This window comes from Prionailurus viverrinus, chromosome X (genome assembly GCF_022837055.1).
Source record: "Prionailurus viverrinus isolate Anna chromosome X, UM_Priviv_1.0, whole genome shotgun sequence".
Lineage (NCBI taxonomy): Eukaryota > Metazoa > Chordata > Mammalia > Carnivora > Felidae > Prionailurus > Prionailurus viverrinus.
In genome coordinates this window covers 80,139,471-80,160,590 of record NC_062579.1, presented here as the reverse complement: position 1 = coordinate 80,160,590, position 21,120 = coordinate 80,139,471, and the positions used below count along the sequence as shown (strand labels likewise).

Sequence of the window (21,120 nt, the reverse complement as noted above, 5' to 3'; positions counted from 1 at the left end):
CCTGTATCCTACCTACCCAGAGACCACCACTGTTAATAAGTTGATGTACTATGGGTGTGCATATGTGTGCTTTCCTTCCTTTTTCCCCTTCTAAAGTTTGTGTTTTTTTCACTTACCATCTTATTACACATTCTCAATGCCATTAAATAATTCTAAAACAGTGTATTTAATGACTATGAAATAATCTAGTAAGTTGAATATACTATAAATTATTCAACCATTCTACTATTGTTGGACATTTATTTTGAATCCAATTTTTCACTACTATATGTAACACTGCAATGAATGTCTTTGTATACAAATCTTCAAGTATGTTATTCTTTTCTCAGGAAAGATATACATAACAATGAAAGTATTCAAATAATACTATTTTTAAATGACATGATATTACTACCAAATTATATTCCAGAAAGACTGTACCAATTTATATTCCTGACCAACAGTGTTTGAATGTTTATTTCACTGCTCCTTTGTCAATACTAAATACTGAGAATTGTAATAATTACAATTGGTCCTTGTTGATTTGATGGTGAAAATGTTGATTTGATAGTTTTAATTTGAGTTTTTTGAGGCCAAACTTTCTCCTTTTTATACTTTATTAATCCATCTGTACTTTTGGTTCTATGACTAATCTTTTCATGCTTGTTGCTCATTTTTATATTTTAATACTTTTCTTATAGATTTGTGTATTAAGTATGTAGATTCCTTGCCAGATCTGGCACTGTATTTGACCTCAAGTTTAGTTTTTACCCCATCAATTTTCCTGTTCAAGAAGCCATAATGGCTTAGTCTGTTAAGCATCCAACTTCAGCTCAGGTCATGATCTCGTGGTCTGCAACATGGTTCAAGCCCTGCGTTGACAGCTCAGATCCTACAGCCTGCTTCAGATTCTGTGTCTCCCTCTCTCTGCCCCTTCTCTGCTTGTGCTCGGTCTCTCTCTCTCTCAAAATAATAAACTTTAAAAAGTTTTTAAAAAGAAGCCATAATGGGAGGGGGGGTCAGTGAAAATGGCAGAGTAAGGCCCTCTGAAAGTGCTCTCCTTTATATAAGAAACAAGAACACTGGTTCGGGCGCCTGGGTGGCTCAGTTGAGTGTCCAACTTCGACTCAGGTCATGATCTCGCAGTTCGTGAGTTCAAGCCCTGCGTTGGGCTATGTGCTGACAGCTCGGAGCCTGGAGCCTGTTTCCGATTCTGTGTCTCCCTCTCTTTGCCCCTTCCCCACTCATGCTCTGTCTCTGTCTCTCAAAGATGAATAAACATTTTAAAAATTTTAAAAAAAGAAACAAGAACACTGGAAGATACTGTCAGAATCAATTTTTCAGAACTCTGAAAATTAACCAAAATCTTATAACAACTCAGAAAGCATTTATTTAATAAAATGGCTGAATCTAAGTAAAAACAGTGAGCTCTGTGGCATTTTAAATTGCCTGATACACATACCTCCTCCTCAGCTTCACATTAGCCTTAAAAACCAACACTCCAGCAATTATAGTAAAAACACCTAGCAGCCACTGCAGGGACCAGGCAGGGCTGGAGCTCCTTCAGAGCCCCATTTTCACACAATTGTCATTATTTGGCCTGTCTGGTGGTTTCCACATGAAGACTCCACTCACAAGGCTGTGTTTATTTGACCTGACACAGCGTTCATGGTAGGCAAACCCTTCTTTCAGTGTGTTTGTTGAAAACAATTGGAGGCAGTTGTTGAACATGCGGCTTGCTGAGGCAGTGGATAAAAGTTGGGTCAAATAATAGGCTAATAAAGGGTCAAAATGAAAAAACTGGGGAATGAGATACCCATAGGGGGCTTTGTAAGGCTCTGAGAAATTCCTGGGAATCTAGAAGGCCATGTGCACGATATGGCTTTATGCATGCCCAGAGCTGTGTGTATGCTCAGGAAAGAACAGAAAAGGCCCTAAGCTCTCACCTCTGGTTAATCTTGAAGTTCTACACAAGTAGGATGTGATAGAGAATAGAAGAAATAGGGAAAAATCAACAAAACCAAAAGTTGGTTCTTTGGAAAGATTTTTAAAAATTGAAACAAACAAACCCTGAAATACCTTTAGGTAGCCTAACCAAAAAGATAAAAAACAGAGAAAGGACTCAAATTATTAAAATCAAGAAACAGAGAACAGTACTACCAATCTTAACAGAAATAAAAAGGATTCTAAGGGAATATGCTAACAAATGAGATAACCTAGATATAAAATGGTTAATGAGATAACCTAGATATAAAATGGTTAATTCCTAGAAAAACACAAACTACCGAGACCAACTCAAGGAGAAACAGAAAAATCTGAATAGACCTATAAGAAGTAGTGACTGAATTAGTAATGACATAATTTCCTGCAAAGAAGACTCTAGGAACAGATAGCTTCTCTAGCAAATTCTACCAAACACTTAAAGAAGAATTAACATCAATCCCTTATAACTCTTCAAAAAAATAGGAGAGGAAGAAATACTACCCACCTTATTCTATGAGGCCCTGATACTAAAACCAAAGAGGTATCTTAACCAGATATCATTTTATTTTATGAATATAAATGTAAAAATACTAAGCAAAATACTAGCAAACTGAACCCAATAACACATAAAAAGGATTATAGAGCCAAGACCCAGGGAGATTTATCTTGGAAATACAAGGAGGGTCAACATATGAAAATACATCAATGTAATACAGGACATTAACAGAATAAAAGTAAAAAACCACATGATTATCTCAATAGACAAAGAAAAATGGTTTGACAAAATCCAACACCCTTTCATGATAAAAACATTCAACCTAGGAATATATAAGAACTTCCTCAACTAGTCCCATCAGCCATAATGAGTCAGTACAGTTCACATGGCTTTTTGATCAAAAGCAATAAAACCTGCTTATTAAATTCAGACTTTTTCTTGGCTTGAAAGATTCTCCATGATTTTGTCCTACACAAACTTATTTACTTCTTGATTCTAACATAAATCTAGCCAGACTGATCTCCGTGGTAGGCTTATTCTCACATGAATGGTATTGCTCATATTGTTACTTTAACTCAGAATAACTTTCCTTGTGCCCTCCATGTTTCTAACTTTGCTCTCATCTTTTAGAAGTCAAAAGCATGTGCCACCTACTTTGAAGGTGCCTCTATACTACTATATATAGATAACATTGTGGACTCTGTGAGTATAAGTTCTTTGAGAAAAGAAGTGCCACACTTGTGTTTTGTTTTTTTTTTTTACCTCTCAGAGATCCTAAAATACGCTAAATATTGTAATTTAGGTGATCCATTCACTTAAATTGTTTTTCAAAAAAATTCTCTATTGATAAGGTTTAATGGATAGAATTGATACATAATCATTATAAGTGCTCAGCCCACTATAAAGGAATATGTGGCTGATAGTGCTAGTTATCCACCACAGTCCAGTCTCCCTTCTTCCATAGTATCTGGATATATATATGCTCAGTCACACTATATTTTGCAGACTTCTTTGTAAACAGGTGTGGCCAGAAGACTAAGACCTTCCAACAGAATGTGGATGAAGTGATATATGCACATTCTAGGCCTACTAGCCAATAAAATCTATAATTGTTTCTCCATGCTCTCTCCGGTTTCCTGTGAATGGTAATGGCAATGAAAGAACATCTTGGAAGCCATGTTTTGAAGATGACAGGGAGTGCTTCAGCCTAAGGCCCTGAATAATCTCATGAACGAGAGCTGCCTACTGACTTAAATACTTGCTCTTCTGTTTATTCCTTTGAGGAAACTTCTATTGTGTTTAAGCTATTACCTATTTGAGGTTATTTGTGTTAGCAGTCTAGCATCCCTAGTTAATATAGTGTGCTCCTAAAGGATTTTTTCAATGATTCCCCCACTGTCTACAAAATAAAATTCAAACTCCTGACCTCTCCCAATCTACCTGATATTTTTCCTCTATCTACTTAGCTTCATTCACCCTACATTTCTAAGAAACAAAACATGGTTCTACATACATTCTATGTTTACCTCTATCTGTGTTTGGTTACACTGATGCTTCTACCTGGAACATTCTTTCATTCCAGCTCCATACATCCAAAATTCACCAATTATCAAGACCTACAAATGCTACCTCTTCCACGAAGTCTTCTCGGATTCCTCCAGATGAAAATAATTTATCCATATGATAAATCCTGATAGAACTTTACATTTCTTTAATAATTTGTCCCACTTGCTTTTTATTTGCCAATGAATATGTTTTAATACTTACTCGTTCGTATACTTTCAAGGGCAGGATCCTTATAGGATTCATCTTTATATAGTCTTAAGCACCTAGCACAGTATCTTTTACAGAGCAGGAATGCAATAAACACTTGTTAAATGTAAAAGAAAAATGAAGTAATGAAATATCAATTCTCTTAAGTATTCCCGCTACCATCTACTTAGATTAAAAATAAGCCCTTATCAATCTCAGCCCAACCTTTCTTATCACAATTTTCAAATAGAGCTATATTTGATATGATTTTACCATTTGGAATATGTACACAGATGGGCTCATACTGAAATCATACCTGGCAGTATCCAATTTTGGGATTCCTGTATGCATAAGCAGTGAGTACCCGCCTCAGAGCAGATATGCCAGTGTCACTCTGAAAGGCTGGGTGTTCAGGCAGGGAGCGACGCAAATCACGTTCAATTTCTTCAGTAGCCAAGTTGCAGGTCCCTAAGGACTGCTCAACCACTTCAGCATAATAGCCAGGATTAGCAGCCATTTCATTAACAGCACCTGTAAAGACGACTGCATTAACATACAAAAGAAGAGGAATGTAATAAGGCCAACACTTGCATATATACATAAAGAACTGGATAACCTTTAAATTTAGCTTTATACTCAATTAATATCCTAGTACAAACAAAAGAAAAGGCTTCACTAGAATATAACATCAGGACACCAATTTAAAAAATATATTTATTTATTTTTGAGAGGAGGATGTGAGGGAGACAGAATCCAAAGTCCGCGCAGAGCCCAAAGCGGGGATCGATCTCACAAACTGTGAGATCCTGACCTGAGAGGACACTAAACGGACTGACCTACCCAGGCACCACCCCCAGGACACCAATTTTATCCAACAGAATTTTCATAAACTGTTTTTTTTCCCTTAACTTTCCTTTGACACTAGAGCTAGAGATATTACCAATTAGCCATATCTTGCCTAATAAACTAATTTGCTCAGACAATGGATGTGTGGATATATAAGTAAGTACACATAACTACCTTATTCTCTTTGACTAGTCTGAACTCATGAATAAGAGTTTGTTCTAGCCATCTTTGTAATTGTTTTTACTTAGTGCATAACTCCTAGAAGGGGCATGGCTAGTATCTGTTAGTAAAGTGAATAAATACCTGAAAAAAGCATCCACAGCTCTCCTCTTAAGGTCTCTGGAATCCCTCTTACAACCAGATCTCGAGTCTTTTTGGTCCGAAACATGCTAACCCCACGCCCACATTCTGTAAACAGGATGTTCCATGACTGTTCCTTCATTTTTTCTTTCAACTGTAACAAAAAATCAAAGCAACCAAACATGGTGACAAATGAACTTCTTTCAAATAACTTGAAAACTCTCTTCACTGTGAAGTAATACCCGTGGAAATCAAGAACAGAGAAAGTCAAAATCAGTATTCACAGAGAGGCCAAACACTGGAGCACTTTTCACAAATCTTTCAAATCCACGTGAGTCTAATAGATGTATTTTACTATTTTAATTCTTACCTAAACTCATATAAAAATGGGAAAAGCATTACACTTCAGAGGTAAAACTTTGAACCATTATTCTCCCCCACTCAACTCAATTTTAGAATTATTGGCAATCTATGCATATAAAACATGATGTTCAATTTTCATCGTTTATCTTAATTCTTGTTAATAGCCCCTTTTTTTTGAAAATAGCATTTTTATGTGATGGAATGAAATAAGTCACACAGTAGTACCTGCTGGAAAACCTTATCAAGCACCAAAAGAAGATTTCAGTTGTGGTACCTTCTAGTCTGCTCTAAGATTTTTATTTTTGATAAACTGTTTCAGTCCATAGATTTTAGTATTTTGTTTTCCTACCATTTTGGAATTAAGATTCTCCAAATTCTGAGGGTGAAATACTGTCATTAAGGCTTCGGTGTTCACAGTTTTACTGCATTCTCTCTGACATGTCAAAGACTGTACCTCAATATTATCGGATGGGTCTGTAGAATCAGAACTAATAGGAACCTAAAAAAGAAAAAATGTAATTGTCCCAAATGTATGCTTAAAAGTTTCTGCAAGAAGAAAAAGTGCTCATGCTTTATCTATCATTTATAAAGCACAATCTGTCTACATAATAAATATTGAAGCAATGTCTCAGAGAGACATTGTTTTTCTTTTGAAATTAGAGATAGCAAGAAATTAGTGTCTGGAACAGCAAACTCAAGACTTCAGTGAGCCCACTCCCCTGTAAAAACAAAATATTGGCAAAGAATTTTTAAAAATACAAGTTCAGAACACTGGAAATGAACCAAAGGCACAGAATGAACTGAAAAGCAGAGATACAACTAAAACTAATGAATCTCAATAGGACATCAGACTCTGTGAAGTTTTAACATGAGACTATTCTCATCATCCCTCCCTCCCAAGCTCAGAGGTATGGTAGCCATGAAAGCCTGCATTAACACAGCCAAAGGATCTTCTGGAGCTTCACTAAAATCCCCATCCCCAGAACACAGTCAATATTTTAACCAGACTAGCAGCTCCCTAGAAAATCCCCATTCTCAGGGTATTGTTATCATTTGATTTAATTCAGAACTCAAGTCTGTGAAAAAAGCCCAGTCCCCAGGGCATTACAGATGCCTAAGGCTATGATTTCAGTTTGGGGGAAACTGGAGCCTGGCTAAAAATCTAAAAGGAAGATCTAGATAACCATAGGGAACTTTGAAAGATTCTAACATATTCTTGGGGATCTAGAAGTACGTGTAAAAGTACAGGGGTGTGAAACTGGCCAGGAAAGAAACGGGACAGGGGAAGGCCCCATTTGCTCAATTCTGGCCTATTTTAGAGGTAAGAAGTGAAAGATAAGGCTGATTTAAAAGCTTCCAGAAGTTTGAGGTATACCTTCACACAAAGATTTCCTTTGCAAAAAGTAGAAAACTTAATGGTTCACAGCATTTAAGGAGCTCACTGACCCATCACTGGCTGGCCACTAATTTATACTGACTAAAGGGGGTAATCAGAGAAAGCCAGGTTTAAAAATAAAAACAGGAACTATTTTTAAAAAGCAACCAACAGAAAATGTCTTTGAGAGGGCCCAGTTCCTAGATTTTGTAAACTAAGAATGTAAAGTAGCTATTATAAATATATTAAAAGAATGAAAGGAAATTATGTTTAAAAAAATAAGGACCCACTTAAAAAGTGGGCAAAAGATCTGAATATAGACCTCTCCAAAGAAGATAAAAAGATGACAGACAAATAATCATATTAAAAAGATGTTCAATATTGTATCACTAGGGAATTGCAAATGAAAAAAACAATGAGATACTATTGGCTATTAAAATGGCTAAAATCCAAAACAGTGACAAGAACAAGTACTTGCTGCTGAGGATATGGAAAAAGAAATTTCATTCATTGCTGATGGAAATGCAAAAATGGTACAGCCACTTTGGAAGATGGTTGGCAGTTTCTTACAAAGGAAAACATAGCCTTACTATGATATGATTGAGGAATTGTGCTCCTAGGTATATACCCAGCTAGTTGAAAACGTATGTCCACACAAAAACCCACATATGAATGTTTATAGCAGCTTTATTCATAGTTGCCAAAAACTGAAGGCAACCAACGTATCCCTATTAAAGGTGAATGGATAAACATTGTGGTATATCCAGACAATGAAATATTTTTCCGCAATAAAAACTATCAACAAAACATAAAGAAATAAAAAAATCTGAACTTACTAATAACATGTAAGGACACTGAATCTGTAATCCAAAACCCCCCACCAAATAAAAGTGCTGGATCAGATAGTTTCATGGGTGAATTCTACTAAACATTTAAAGAATTAATGCCAATCCTTCTCAAATTCTTCCAAAAATCTAAAGGGGATGGGAACAATCCCAAACAAATTTTACAAGGCCAGAATACCCAATATTAAATCCAAATAAGAACACAAGAAAAGAAATTATAAACCAAAATCCCGATGAATAGAGATGCAAAAAATTCTCAACATCATACTAGCAAATCAAATTCAATAACACTTTAAAAGGATCATACACTATGATCAAGTGGGATTTATCCCTGGGAGGGAAGGATGGTTCAACATACACAAATCAATAAATGGCATACATCACATGAACAGAATAAAAAATAAAAAACATGATCATCCCAAAAGCCATCAGACAAAATTCAATGTCCTTTCATGATAAAAACTTTCAACAATGTGGGTATAGAAGACACATACCTCAATATAATAAAGGCCATATATGACAAGCCCACAGCTAACATCATGATCCATGGTAAAATGTTGAAAGCTTTCCCTTTGAGATTAGGAACAAGATAAGCCAGCCTACTCTCACCACTCCTATTCAAAATAGTACTACAAATCCTAGCTAGAGCCATCAGTCAAGATAAAGAAATAAAATGTATCCAAATAGGAAAGGAAGAAGTAAAATTGTTTCTGTTTGCTGATTAAAGGATTTTGTATACAGAAAACCCTAAAGATTCTACCAAAAACTACTAGAAGTGATAGAGGAATTCAGTAAAGTTAAATACAAAATCAACGTACAGAAATCTGCTTCATTCCTATACACTAATAATGAAACAGCAGAAAATGAAATTAAGAAAACAACCCCATTTACAATTGCAACAAAAATAATAAAATATCTAGGAATAAAATTAACCAAAGAGGTAAAAGACTTGTACTCTGAAACCCATAAAACACTGATGAAAGAAATTCAAGACAACACAAAGAAATGTAAAGATATTCCATGCTTATGAGTTGAAAGAACAAATATTGTTAAAATGTCTGTACTATCCAAAGCAATATATACACTTAATGTAATCCCTATCAAAATACCAACAGCATTTTCCACAGAACTGTAACAAACAATCCTAAAATTTGTATAGAACTACAAAAGACTTCGAATAGCCAAAGCAATCTTGAAAAAGAAAAACAAAACTGGAAGTATCATAATTCTAGATTTCAAATTATATTACAAAGTGGTAGTAATTAAAACAGCATGGTACTGGCACAAAAATAGACACACAGATCAATGGAAGAGACAGAAAACTCAGAAATAAACCCACAATTATATGGTCAATTAATTTTGACAAAGAAGGAATGAATACCCAATGGGAAAAAGACAGTCTCTTCAACAAATGGTGTTGGGAAAACTGGACAGCCATAGCAAAAGAATGAAGCTGGATCACTTTCTTATACCATATACAAAAATAAAGTCAAAATGGATTAAAGACCTAAATGTGAGACAGGAAACCATAAAAGTCCTTAAAGAGAGCACAGGCAGTAATCTCACATTGGCTGTAGCAACATTTTTCTAGACATGTTTCCTGAGGGAAGGGAAATAAAAGCAAAAATACAGTTTTAAGGTATGTTCCTTCTATCCCTACTTTCTTGAGGGTATTTTGTCAAATGCTTTTTCTGCATCTATTGAGAGGATCATATGGTTCAGATCCTTTCTTTTATTAATGTGGTGTATCATGTTGATTGATTTCTGAATATTCAACCAGCCCTGCAGTCCAGGAATAAATCCCACTTGATCATGGTGAATAATTCTTTTAATGTACTATTGAATGTGATTTGTTAGTATCTTGTTGAGAATTTTTACATCCAGGTTCATCAGTGATATTGGCCTTTAATTCTCCTTTTCAGGGGGTTTTCGAATCAAGGTAATTCTGGCTTCATAGAAAATGGTGCTGGGACAATTGGACAGCGACATGCAGAAGAATGAAACTGGACCACTTTCTTACACCATACACAAAAAATAGATTCAAAATGGATGAAAGACCTAAATGTGAGACAGGAAACCATCAAAATCCTACAGGAGAAAACAGGCAGCAACTTTTGACCTTGGCCGCAGCAACTTCTTACTAGACATGTCTCTGGAGGCAAGGGAAATAAAAGCAAAAATGAATTACTGGGACCTCATCAAGATAAAAAGCTTCTGCACAATGAAGGAAACAATTAGCAAAACTAAAAGGCAACTTACAGAATGGGAGAAGATATTCACAAATGACCCATAGGATAAAGGGTTAGTATCCAAAATCTATAAAGAACTTATCAAACTTGGGCGCCTGGGTGGCTCAGTCAGTTAAACGTCCAACTTCAGCTCAGGTCATATGATCTCACTGTTTGTGAGTTCAAGCCCCTCATCAGGGTCTGTGCTGACAGCTCAGAGCCTGGAACTTGCTTTGGATTCTGTGTCTCCTTCTCTCTCTGCCCCTCCCCTGCTCATGCTGTCTCTCAAAAATAAATAAACATTAAAAAATTTTAAAAAAAGAACTTCTCAAACTCAACACCCAAAAACAAATAATCCAGTGAATAAATGAGCAGAAGACATGAATAGATACTTTTCCAAAGATGACACCCAGATGGCTAACAGAGACATGAAAAGATGCTCAACATCACTAATCATCAAAGTAAAAATCAAAATCACAATGAGATACCACCTCACACCTGTCAGAATGTCTAAAATTAACTTTGGAAACAACAGTTATTGGTGAGGATGTGGAGAAAGGGGAACCCTCTTGCACTGTTGGTGGAAACGCAAACTGGTGCAGCCACCCTGGAAAACCGTATGGAAGTTCCTCAAAAAAATTAATAATATTGGCACCTGGGTGGCTCAGTCAGTTAAGTGTCTGACTCTTGATTTCGGCTCAGGTCATGATCTTGTGGTTCATGAATTCCAACCCCATGAATTCCACCTCTAGCGCAGAACCTGCTTGAGATTCTCTCCCTCTCTCTTCCCCTCCCCTGTGTGTGCTCTCTCACAAAATAAACTTTGAAAAAAATTAAAAATAGAACTACTCTATGACCCAGCAATTACACTACTAGGTATTTATCCAAAGGATACAAAAATGTTGTTTCAAATGTAATCTTTTTTTTTTAATTTTTTTTTTTCAACGTTTATTTATTTTTGGGACAGAGAGAGACAGAGCATGAACGGGGGAAGGGCAGAGAGAGAGGGAGACACAGAATCGGAAACAGGCTCCAGGCTCCGAGCCATCAGCCCAGAGCCCGACGCGGGGCTCGAACTCACAGACCGCGAGATCGTGACCTGGCTGAAGTCGGACGCTTAACCGACTGCGCCACCCAGGCGCCCCCAAAAATGTTGTTTCAAAGAGTCACATGCACCCCAATGTTTATAGCTATATTAACAATAGCCAAAAATGGAAAGAGCCCAAATGTCCATCAACTGATGAATGGATAAAAATGATGTGGTATATGTATACAATGGAATATAACTCGGTGATAACAAAAAAGAATGAAATCTTGCCATTTGCAACAACGTGGATGGAACTAGAGTGTATTATGTTAAGAGAAATTAGAGAAAGAGGAGTATCATATAACTTCATTCATATGTGGAATTTAAGAAACACAACAGATGAACATAGGGGAAAGGAAGGAAAAATAAGATAAAGACAGAGAGGGAAGCAACAATAAGAGACTCTTAAGAGAAACTGAGAGGCTTGAGGGGAAGGTGGGTGTGGGAATGGGCTAAATGGGTAATGGGCATTAAGGAGGGCATTTGCTGGGATGAGCACCTGGTATTATATGTAAGTGATGAAATTAACACTACACTGTATGTTAATTAACTTTAAATAAATAAATTTTTTAAAAATTAAAAAAAAAGTTTTAAAAAGCCAAAATAAACTATTGGGACTATGTCAAAATAAAAGATTTCTGCACAATGAAGAAAGCAATCCACAAAACTAAAAGGCAACCTACTGAAAAGCAGAAGATATTTGCAAATGACATACCTGATAAAGATTAATATCTGAAATATACAAAGAACTTATACAGCTCAATACCCAAAAACCAAAAATCCAACTAAAAAATGGGCAGAAGACATGAATAGACATTTCTCCAAAGAAGACAAACAGATGGCCAACAGACACATGAAAAGATGTTCAACGTCACTCATCAGGGAAATGCAAATCAAAGCTGCAATGAGATACCACCTCACACCTGTCAGAATAGCTGAAATGAACAACACAAGAAACAAAAGGTGTTGATAAGGATGTGGAGAAAATAGAGTCCTCTTGCACTGTTGGTGGGAATGCAAACTGGTGCAGCCACTGTGGAAAATATGGGGGTTCCTCAAAAAGTTAAAAACAGAACTAGTCTACAATCCAGTAGTCACACTACTGGGTATATTTACACAATAAAATACAAAAACACTAATTCAAAAGGATAAATGCACCCCTATGTTTATTGCAGCATTATTTACAATAGCCAAACTATAGAAACAGCCCAAGTATCCATGGATAGGTGTATGGGTAAAGAAGGTGTGTGGGTGTGTGGGTGTATATGTATTTACTGCAGCATTATTTACAACAGCCAAACTATAGAAACAGCCCAATTGTCCAAGAATAGGTGAATGGATAAAAAAGGTGCGTGTGTGTGTGTGTATGTGTGTGTGTTTATTATTTAGCCATAAAAAAGGGGGGGGAATCTTGCCATTTGCAACAACATGGATAGAGCTAGAGGGTATAATGCTAAGTGAAATAAATCAGCCAGAGAAAGACAAATAACATATGATCTCACGCATATGTAGAATTTAAGAAATAAAACAAATGAGCATAGGGGGAAAAAGAGAGTGAGACAAACCAAGAAACAGACTCTTAACTATAGACAACTGATGGTTACCTCAGGAAAGGTAGATGGGGGATGCGGCAAATAGGGGATGGGGATTAAAGAGTACACTAGAAAAAAATCCATTTCCTAGCAAACCTGTATACTGACTGGTATTCTGTACATATTCTTATTAAACCTCTAGAAATGGGTAAGAGAGACTAGAAAACCTTAGAACTCTGACATATATCTGAAAAGATGATAAACTCATTCTGAAACAAAATCCTTTCTGGATAACTGAGCATACCCAACTCCCAGAGGCACCTGAGAGTTTTCAGGGAAAAATTCCAGTTCTTTAGGTTTAAGACACACAGATAAACTGAAGAAAAAAGATAAGCAGTACATTAAATCTAACACACAGACTGAACCTGAAATGGAATGAGACAGGGAAAAAAGTGACATAAGCAAGAATATGGAAGCACTGGGAGAGAAACTATCAGGACTGATCAGATTTTACCTGTGTCCTGACATCAAACTAAGGAATATCCTGGCTGCACACCTGAAGAGAATGAAAGATTATAAAGTTGGGGCAAGAAAATTCTTGATGGTCAACATGAAGATTCTGTGTCTGGAACTGAGATATATTTTTTTTAAATTACATGTTTTAATTGTGTTTTTCTATTATCAAAGAGAAAGCTAGTCTTATCAATACTGCATTATAATGGACTGAGCATATTATTTTTAGTCTCTACTACGGAGAGGTAAAAGCCTCTATAATCCAATCCAAATGAGTAACATAGCCAGTAAAGCTAATGTTGATTTTTTTCTTCAAAGTTTTAATTAAAATACAATAGATACAATGTGATAAGTTTTATCAATCTATTAAAACATGAGTTTCCTAGGCATTAGAAATGAAAATTTGAATTGAAACTATCTACATTTCTATAAAGGACATACTAAACATCAAAATCAAGCTTTTAACCACCCTTTGCCAAGAATATTTGCCTTCTCTAATACTTTACTAGTAAATAGCTTTGCCACTATTTTGCTTTGGGCTATATTGTGTAAGTAAGGCTGAGCTACTTGCTATTAAATAAAAGATATTCAGACTGGTTTAAAATTGCAATCTCTCTACAGCAGTAAGAGGAGAATCCTTTTCAAGGCCTTATTAAATTCTCAAATATAGTTTGAGTTATTAAAAGCCATGTTATGTGAAAGTACAAGATACTGTCAATATTCAAAAAAGATCAAATGGTAATAATTTTTTTTAGTTTTAGTTTTTTTTTAATATGAAATTTATTGTCAAATTGGTTTCCATACCATACCCAGTGCTCATCCCAACAGGTGCCCTCTTCAATGCCCATCACCCACTTTCCCCTCCCTCCCACCCCACATCAACCTTCAGTTTATTCTCAGTTTTTAAGAGTTTCTTATGGTTTGCCTCCTTCCCTAACTTTTTTTTCCCCTTCCCCTCCCCCATGGTCTTCTGTTAAGTTTCTCAGGATCCACATAAGAGTGAAAACATATGGTATCTGTCTCTCTCTGTATGACTTATTTCACTTAGCATAACACTCTCCAGTTCCATCCACATTGCTACAAAAGGCCATATTTCATTCTTTCTCATTGCCAAGAAATATTCCATAGGAGTTCCTAAAAAAGGACGATTTTCACTTCTGCCTTATGGTGTGACCTACAAAATATAATTTCTTTGGTTTTAGTCTTTTTAAAAAAAAAATAAACCTAAGTATGAATAGAAAAGATACTATGAATTCCTTCTTAAAGAATGGACCATACAAAACACAAAGTTTTATTAAACAATGATTTGATTGGTATATAATTACCTCTGTGCTAATATCATGATATGGAGCTGAAGCTGCTCTGCACTTGAGTCTGAATTTTGCCACCAGTTGCTCAAAGTCTTTAACTTCACTGAAGCGAAAAGCTGTCTTTCCTTTGATGCTAATGATGACAGTTTTGGTGGAATCATTTGTCTTATCTATAGCTAAGACCTGGGGGGTGAAAACATTATAAATGAATCACATTCTCCCTTGTTGCTGACACTTTCAGGCAAAATATGTTTAGCTTACTCTTTTTGAGAGACGGAGACGGGGAGAAGAGGAGAGGGAGAGAGGGAGAGGGAGGGAAAGTGGGAACGCACCTGTGCAGGTGGAGGAGGGGTAGAGGGAGAGAGAATCTTAAGCAGGTTCCACATCCAGCGTGGAGCCCAAGGTGGGGCTCAATCTCACAATCATGACCTGAGCCAAAATCAAGAGTGGGACGCTTAACCAACTCAGCCACCTAGGTACCCCTTTAGCTTACTCTTTTGAGACTAAAGTTTTGGTCCATGGTATGGCTTACTAAGAAATAGACTTTGCGGGGGCAGTGCCTGGGTGGCTCAGCCAAAGCATTTGACTCTTGATTTTGGTTCAGGTTATCATCTCATGTTTCGTGAGACAGAGCTTGGAGTCAGGCTATGCACAGACAGCGTGGAGCCTGGTTGGGATTGTCTCTCCCTCTCTCTCTACCCCTCCGCTGCTCATTCTATCTCTTTCTCTCTAAATAAGCAAAAAAAACAAGCAAAATTTTAAAAAAAGAGAGAGATAAGGGCGCCTGAGTGGCTCAGTTGGTTAAGCATCTAACTCTTGATTTCAGCTCAGGGCATGATCTCATGGTTTGTGAGATAAAGCCCCATGTCAGGCTCTGTGCTGACAGCATGGAACCTGCTTGGGATTCTCGCTCTCCTCTCTCTCAAAAAATAAACTAATTTTTTTAAATAGACTTTGGGTACTAGTTGCACCACTGACACAGGTAACCTCAGTGCAAGTTACTTCACTTCTCAAGGAAAAGGTTTACTTAACGTGTAGTCTTTAAAAATGACAGTACAAATGTAAAAATTCAGTGCTATAATGCCGACAATTTATTCCTAACTTACATAAGAGCTATCAATTCTATTCTCTTTGACTATGCGTACCAAACATAATAGTCTAAGTTTTGGTATTCATGTCATAAATGCCTGAGCATGCTCCACCTTGAGTCATCCTAAACCCTTATCTGATTTATAAATTTTTATTTTTTCTATGTTCACTTTTAATAAGAGCTCTTATTCTAGTACTCTTTTCCTTAAGAATGGTGCCCTTATCATGAAAAATAAACATGACTTGAAAACATGATTATGTAAAAATTAATAAAAGGATAGTGCATATAGAGTTTTTAATAACTTATAGAATGAAAGGATATTTCACTCTGTGAATGATAGCATTTCAAACTAAGAACTGATAGGTAACCAAATTTATATTACCTCTCGTAATGGAATAATTATACTACATAGACTGCCATCCTGGCTAGCAAAGCAGATATAGTTTTCTGAGATGCACATTTTTCCATGAGTGTTAAAGTGGCTGAATGGTATCCATAAGCAACATTCATGTACTTCTTTCAAAGCCTCTTCTTTGGGGAGCCTAAAAAAAGCACTGAACTGCTCACTGTGGGCTCGATTTTCCAGACCTCTGTAGAAAAGAAAAAAGGGGGCTCAAATAATGACTTCTAAAATGTACACATGCCCATATTGATTAATCTAAATGTACTTTAGAGCAGAAAGATTAAATACTACATGCTATGTTCTTCAAATTATGAAATGGAAGAAACACTGATTCATAACAAATTCATTTTTTTTGGTCCCTTTTCCAATTTTGTTCTACTACTAGATTACAAGGCACAAAAGTTAGAGATGACACAGGACTTCATCTGTTAAGGAATGATCTGAAGGATTATTATTATATTATTACACATCCATAATATGCAAATATGGCTAAAACCAACATTGGCAAACAATTTTTATATGTGGTTACCAGAAAATCAAGAGTCACCCAGTTCAAATAAAATAAAAATGAAAAACAAAAAATGAAAAAAGAAAACTTAAAAATGAAAATTTATGTGGCGCCTGGTGGCTCAGTCGGTTAAGTGTCCGACTTCAGCTCGGGTCATGATCTCACCATCTGTGAGTTCAAGCTCCATGTCAGCCTCTGGGCTGACAGCTCAGAGCCTGGAGCCTGGAGCCTGCTTCGGATTCTGTCTCCCTCTCTCTCTCTCTGCCTCTTCCCTATTCATACTCTGTCTTTATATCTCTCTCTAAAATAAATAAATGTTAAAAAAATAAAATAAAGAAAATAAAATTTAAAAAGTAAAAATTTATGGCATCAAAACTTACACAAGAAGAATAGTGTATAAAAGATAATGTTAAAAACTAAGTGAAGCAAACATTTAAATGAATGTTTTAAAAAATCCAAAGTAGAGGCAAGATAAAACAACACTGCTTGCACAGTATTGGGCAAAGGATAGCCATCAACAAATAAAGATGACTTGTTAACTGATATATAAATATATGAATAAAAACAATTGCTTAAAATAGTACAATTTTTCTAGAGGCGGTAAACACTTGTGTTAAGCAGCAATGCCATCTGGGGTTGTAAGTAAATTATGCAAGCTCTAACTCAAAGACAACAAAGTTAAAACCAAATTCATCATTCCAGCATATACTATTTGAATATGTGGTATTTCATCATGTCTTTCAAAATAATTCTGATGAACAGAAAGCCACATTAATTTTAATCTCACTGAAATTATAATTTGGTAGGTTATTTTATTATTATTTTAAAAGATGAGGTCTATTTATATAAATGAAAAGTGCCCATGATACATTGTTAAGGAGGGTAGAAACAGACTGTGGAATAATATGTGATGTTTAGTCCCAATCATGTTTTTTGCAAATATTTTTTAATTAATGCATTAAAAAGCCTGGAAAGATATACACTGAACTTAACTATTGCTATTGTGCTTTTGTATTGTTTAAATTATAGAAGTAATACATATTTGTAAAAACAATAAGCCAAAACAATAAAGATATTCAATTTTAGAAAAAAGTCATTTGGATACTAAGTCTAAATAAGCTATTGTTCTTCTTAACTTACTAGAAACAAGGATTTAGATACGTATGATTTTCAATAAGCTCTCTTAAAATGCACATAGACAAAAATGAATATCCTAGATCTCATTTAAATAATACAGACTTGGTAATGAATAACTCCTTGATAGACAGCCATTTAGAGGATATTCTGAGGGAAATAAAATAGCTAAAAGTTTTATTTTTATGGTGGCCAATCAAGGAAGAAACTACAAAAACAAATGCTCAACTATAATATAAACAGGATTCCTAATCCTTATAGAGTTCTATTTATAAATCATACACATGAGGACCTGTAAAGAATTCACCTCGGTGATCTATTTTCCAGAAAAGCAGACACGCTCACAAAGAAGTCCTCATGTATCCAGATTTTAGAAATGGTTTAGAAATAGGCAAGAAGAACAACTATACCCAATTAGGGCTACGTAGTAATCACACAACCCTCTAGAGGTCACTTGTTCTGGCCCATCCATAGGACTGCAGCTTAGGTTCCTCTCACAGTTTCCCATAGTCTACATCCTTGTGCTGGGGGCCAGAAGCTGCATTCACTAGCTATTTCTAGATCCTCTCTTCTCTCCCTCCCCTTTGGCATGCATGTTTCAGTCAACTGTTCTAAGTGTTGAGCAGTACAAAAGGACTCTGGTCCATTTCAGCAAACCAAATATAGTGGCAAAAAGCTATCAGAGATATTTCTCATGCAGACATTAATAATGATTAACATTTATCTAGGGTTTTATATTTTATAAAGTGCTTTCACACATTATACTGTTCATTCCTCACAAGTGCTCTCTGAGGTAGAAATGATAGATGAGTAAGAACTAAGGTCTTAAGAGATAATGCCTTGTCCAAGGGTGGCTGTACTCTCCTTCTAAAGTCCAGGCTTCACTGACTCCACTAACTTGCCTCTTCAAAAAAAATGATACTGTCTATAAATTATGTTTAAAAACAAACAATAAAAGCTTGAACAGACCCATAACCAGCGAAGAAATTGAATCGGTTATCAAAAATCTCCCAACAAATAAGAGTCCAGGACCAGATGGCTTCCCAGGGGAGTTCTACCAGACATGTAAAGCAGAAATAATACCTATCCTTCTCAAGCTATTCCAAGAAATAGAAGGGGAAGGAAAACTTCCAGACTCATTCTATGAAGCCAGTATTACTTTGATTTCTAAACCAGACAGAGACCCAGTAAAAAAAGAGAACTACAGGCCAATATCCCTGATGAATATGGATGCAAAAATTCTCAATAAGATACTAGCAAATCAAATTCAACGGCATATAAAAAGAATTATTCACCATGATCAAGTGGGATTCATTCCTGGGATGCAGGGCTGGTTCAACATTCGCAAATCAATCAATGTGATACATCACATTAACAAAAAAAAAGAGAAGAACCATATGATCCTGTCAATCGATGCAGAAAAGGCCTTTGACAAAATCCAGCACCCTTTCTTAATAAAAACCCTTGAGAAAGTCGGGATAGAAGGAACATACTTAAAGATCATAAAAGCCATTTATGAAAAGCCCACAGCTAACATCATCCTCAATGGGGAAAAACTGAGAGCTTTTTCCCTGAGATCAGGAACACGACAGGGATGCCCACTCTCACCGCTGTTGTTTAACATAGTGCTGGAAGTTCTAGCATCAGCAATCAGACAACAAAAGGAAATCAAAGGCATCAAAATTGGCAAAGATGAAGTCAAGCTTTCGCTTTTTGCAGATGACATGATATTATACATGGAAAATCCGATAGACTCCACCAAAAGTCTGCTAGAACTGATACATGAATTCAGCAAAGTTGCAGGATACAAAATCAATGTACAGAAATCAGTTGCATTCTTATACACTAACAATGAAGCAAAAGAAAGACAAATAAAGAAACTGATCCCATTCACAATTGCACCAAGAAGCATAAAATACCTAGGAATAAATCTAACCAAAGATGTAAAAGATCTGTATGCTAAAAACTATAGAAAACTTATGAAGGTAATTGAAGAAGATTTAAAGAAATGGAAAGACATTCCCTGCTCATGGATTGGAAGAATAAATATTGTCAAAATGTCAATACTACCCAAAGCTATCTACACATTCAACACAATCCCAATCAAAATTGCACCAGCATTCTTCTCAAAACTAGAACAAGCAATCCTAAAATAGACCAAAGCAGGAGGCATCACAATCCCAGACTTTAGCCTCTACTACAAAGCTGTCATCATCAAGACAGCATGGTATTGGCACAAAAACAGACACAGAGACCAATGGAATAGAATAGAAACCCCAGAACTAGACCCACAAACGTATGGCCAACTCATCTTTGACAAAGCAGGAAAGAACATCCAATGGAAAAAAGACAGTCTCTTTAACAAATGGTGCTGGGAGAACTGGACAGCAACATGCAGAAGGTTGAAACTAGACCACTTTCTCACACCATTCACAAAAATAAACTCAAAATGGATAAAGGACCTGAATGTGAGACAGGAAACCATCAAAACCTTAGAGGAGAAAGCAGGAAAAGACCTCTCTGACCTCAGCCGTAGCAATCTCTTACTCGACACATCCCCAAAGGCAAGGGAATTAAAAGCAAAAGTGAATTACTGGGACCTTATGAAGATAAAAAGCTTCTGCACAGCAAAGGAAACAACCAACAAAACTAAAAGGCAGCCAACGGAATGGGAAAAGATATTTGCAAATGACATATCGGACAAAGGGCTAGTATCCAAAATCTATAAAGAGCTCACCAAACTCCACACCCGAAAAACAAATAACCCAGTGAAGAAATGGGCAGAAAACATGAATAGACACTTCTCTAAAGAAGACATCCGGGGGCGCCTGGGTGGTGCAGTCGGTTAAGCGGCCGACTTCAGCCAGGTCACGATCTCGCGGTTCGTGAGTTCGAGCCCCGCGTCAGGTTCTGGCCAGATGGCTCGGAGCCTGGAGCCTGTTTCCGATTCTGTGTCTCCCTCTCTCTCTGCCCCTCCCCCGTTCATGCTCTGTCTCTCTCTGTCCCAAAAAAAATAAATAAACGTTAAAAAAAAAAAATTAAAAAAAAAAAAAAAGAAGACATCTGGATGGCCAACAGGCACATGAAAAGATGTTCAACGTCGCTCCTTATCAGGGAAATACAAATCAAAACCACACTCAGGTATCACCTCACGCCAGTCAGAGTGGCCAAAATGAACAAATCAGGAGACTATAGATGCTGGAGAGGATGTGGAGAAACGGGAACCCTCTTGCACTGTTGGTGGGAATGCAAAGTGGTGCAGCCGCTCTGGAAAGCAGTGTGGAGGTTCCTCAGAAAATTAAAAATAGACCTACCCTATGACCCAGCAATAGCACTGCTAGGAATTTATCCAAGGGATACAGGAGTACTGATGCAT

The 21,120-nt window shown here is 36.4% G+C and overlaps 1 protein-coding gene across 4 annotated transcripts in view; it reads right to left on the bottom strand.

The window, feature by feature from the left end:
- TBC1D8B (TBC1 domain family member 8B) overlaps positions 1 to 21,120 on the bottom strand; it is a 60,241-nt gene that overhangs the window by 18,854 nt on the left and 20,267 nt on the right. For 3 of the 4 annotated variants that reach the window (XR_007149009.1, XM_047844399.1, XM_047844400.1), the window contains 5 exons: positions 16,082 to 16,289; positions 14,625 to 14,792; positions 6,069 to 6,218; positions 5,360 to 5,510; positions 4,527 to 4,741 (listed from right to left, as the gene is read on the bottom strand). Coding sequence is in view for 3 of the 4 variants with exons in the window: in XM_047844399.1 (XP_047700355.1) it covers positions 4,527 to 4,741; positions 5,360 to 5,510; positions 6,069 to 6,218; positions 14,625 to 14,792; positions 16,082 to 16,289 (892 nt within the window). In the remaining variant the exon portion in view is untranslated. The remainder of the gene's footprint in view (positions 1 to 4,526; positions 4,742 to 5,359; positions 5,511 to 6,068; positions 6,219 to 14,624; positions 14,793 to 16,081; positions 16,290 to 21,120) is intronic. The other variant, XM_047844402.1, reaches the window with a different exon arrangement.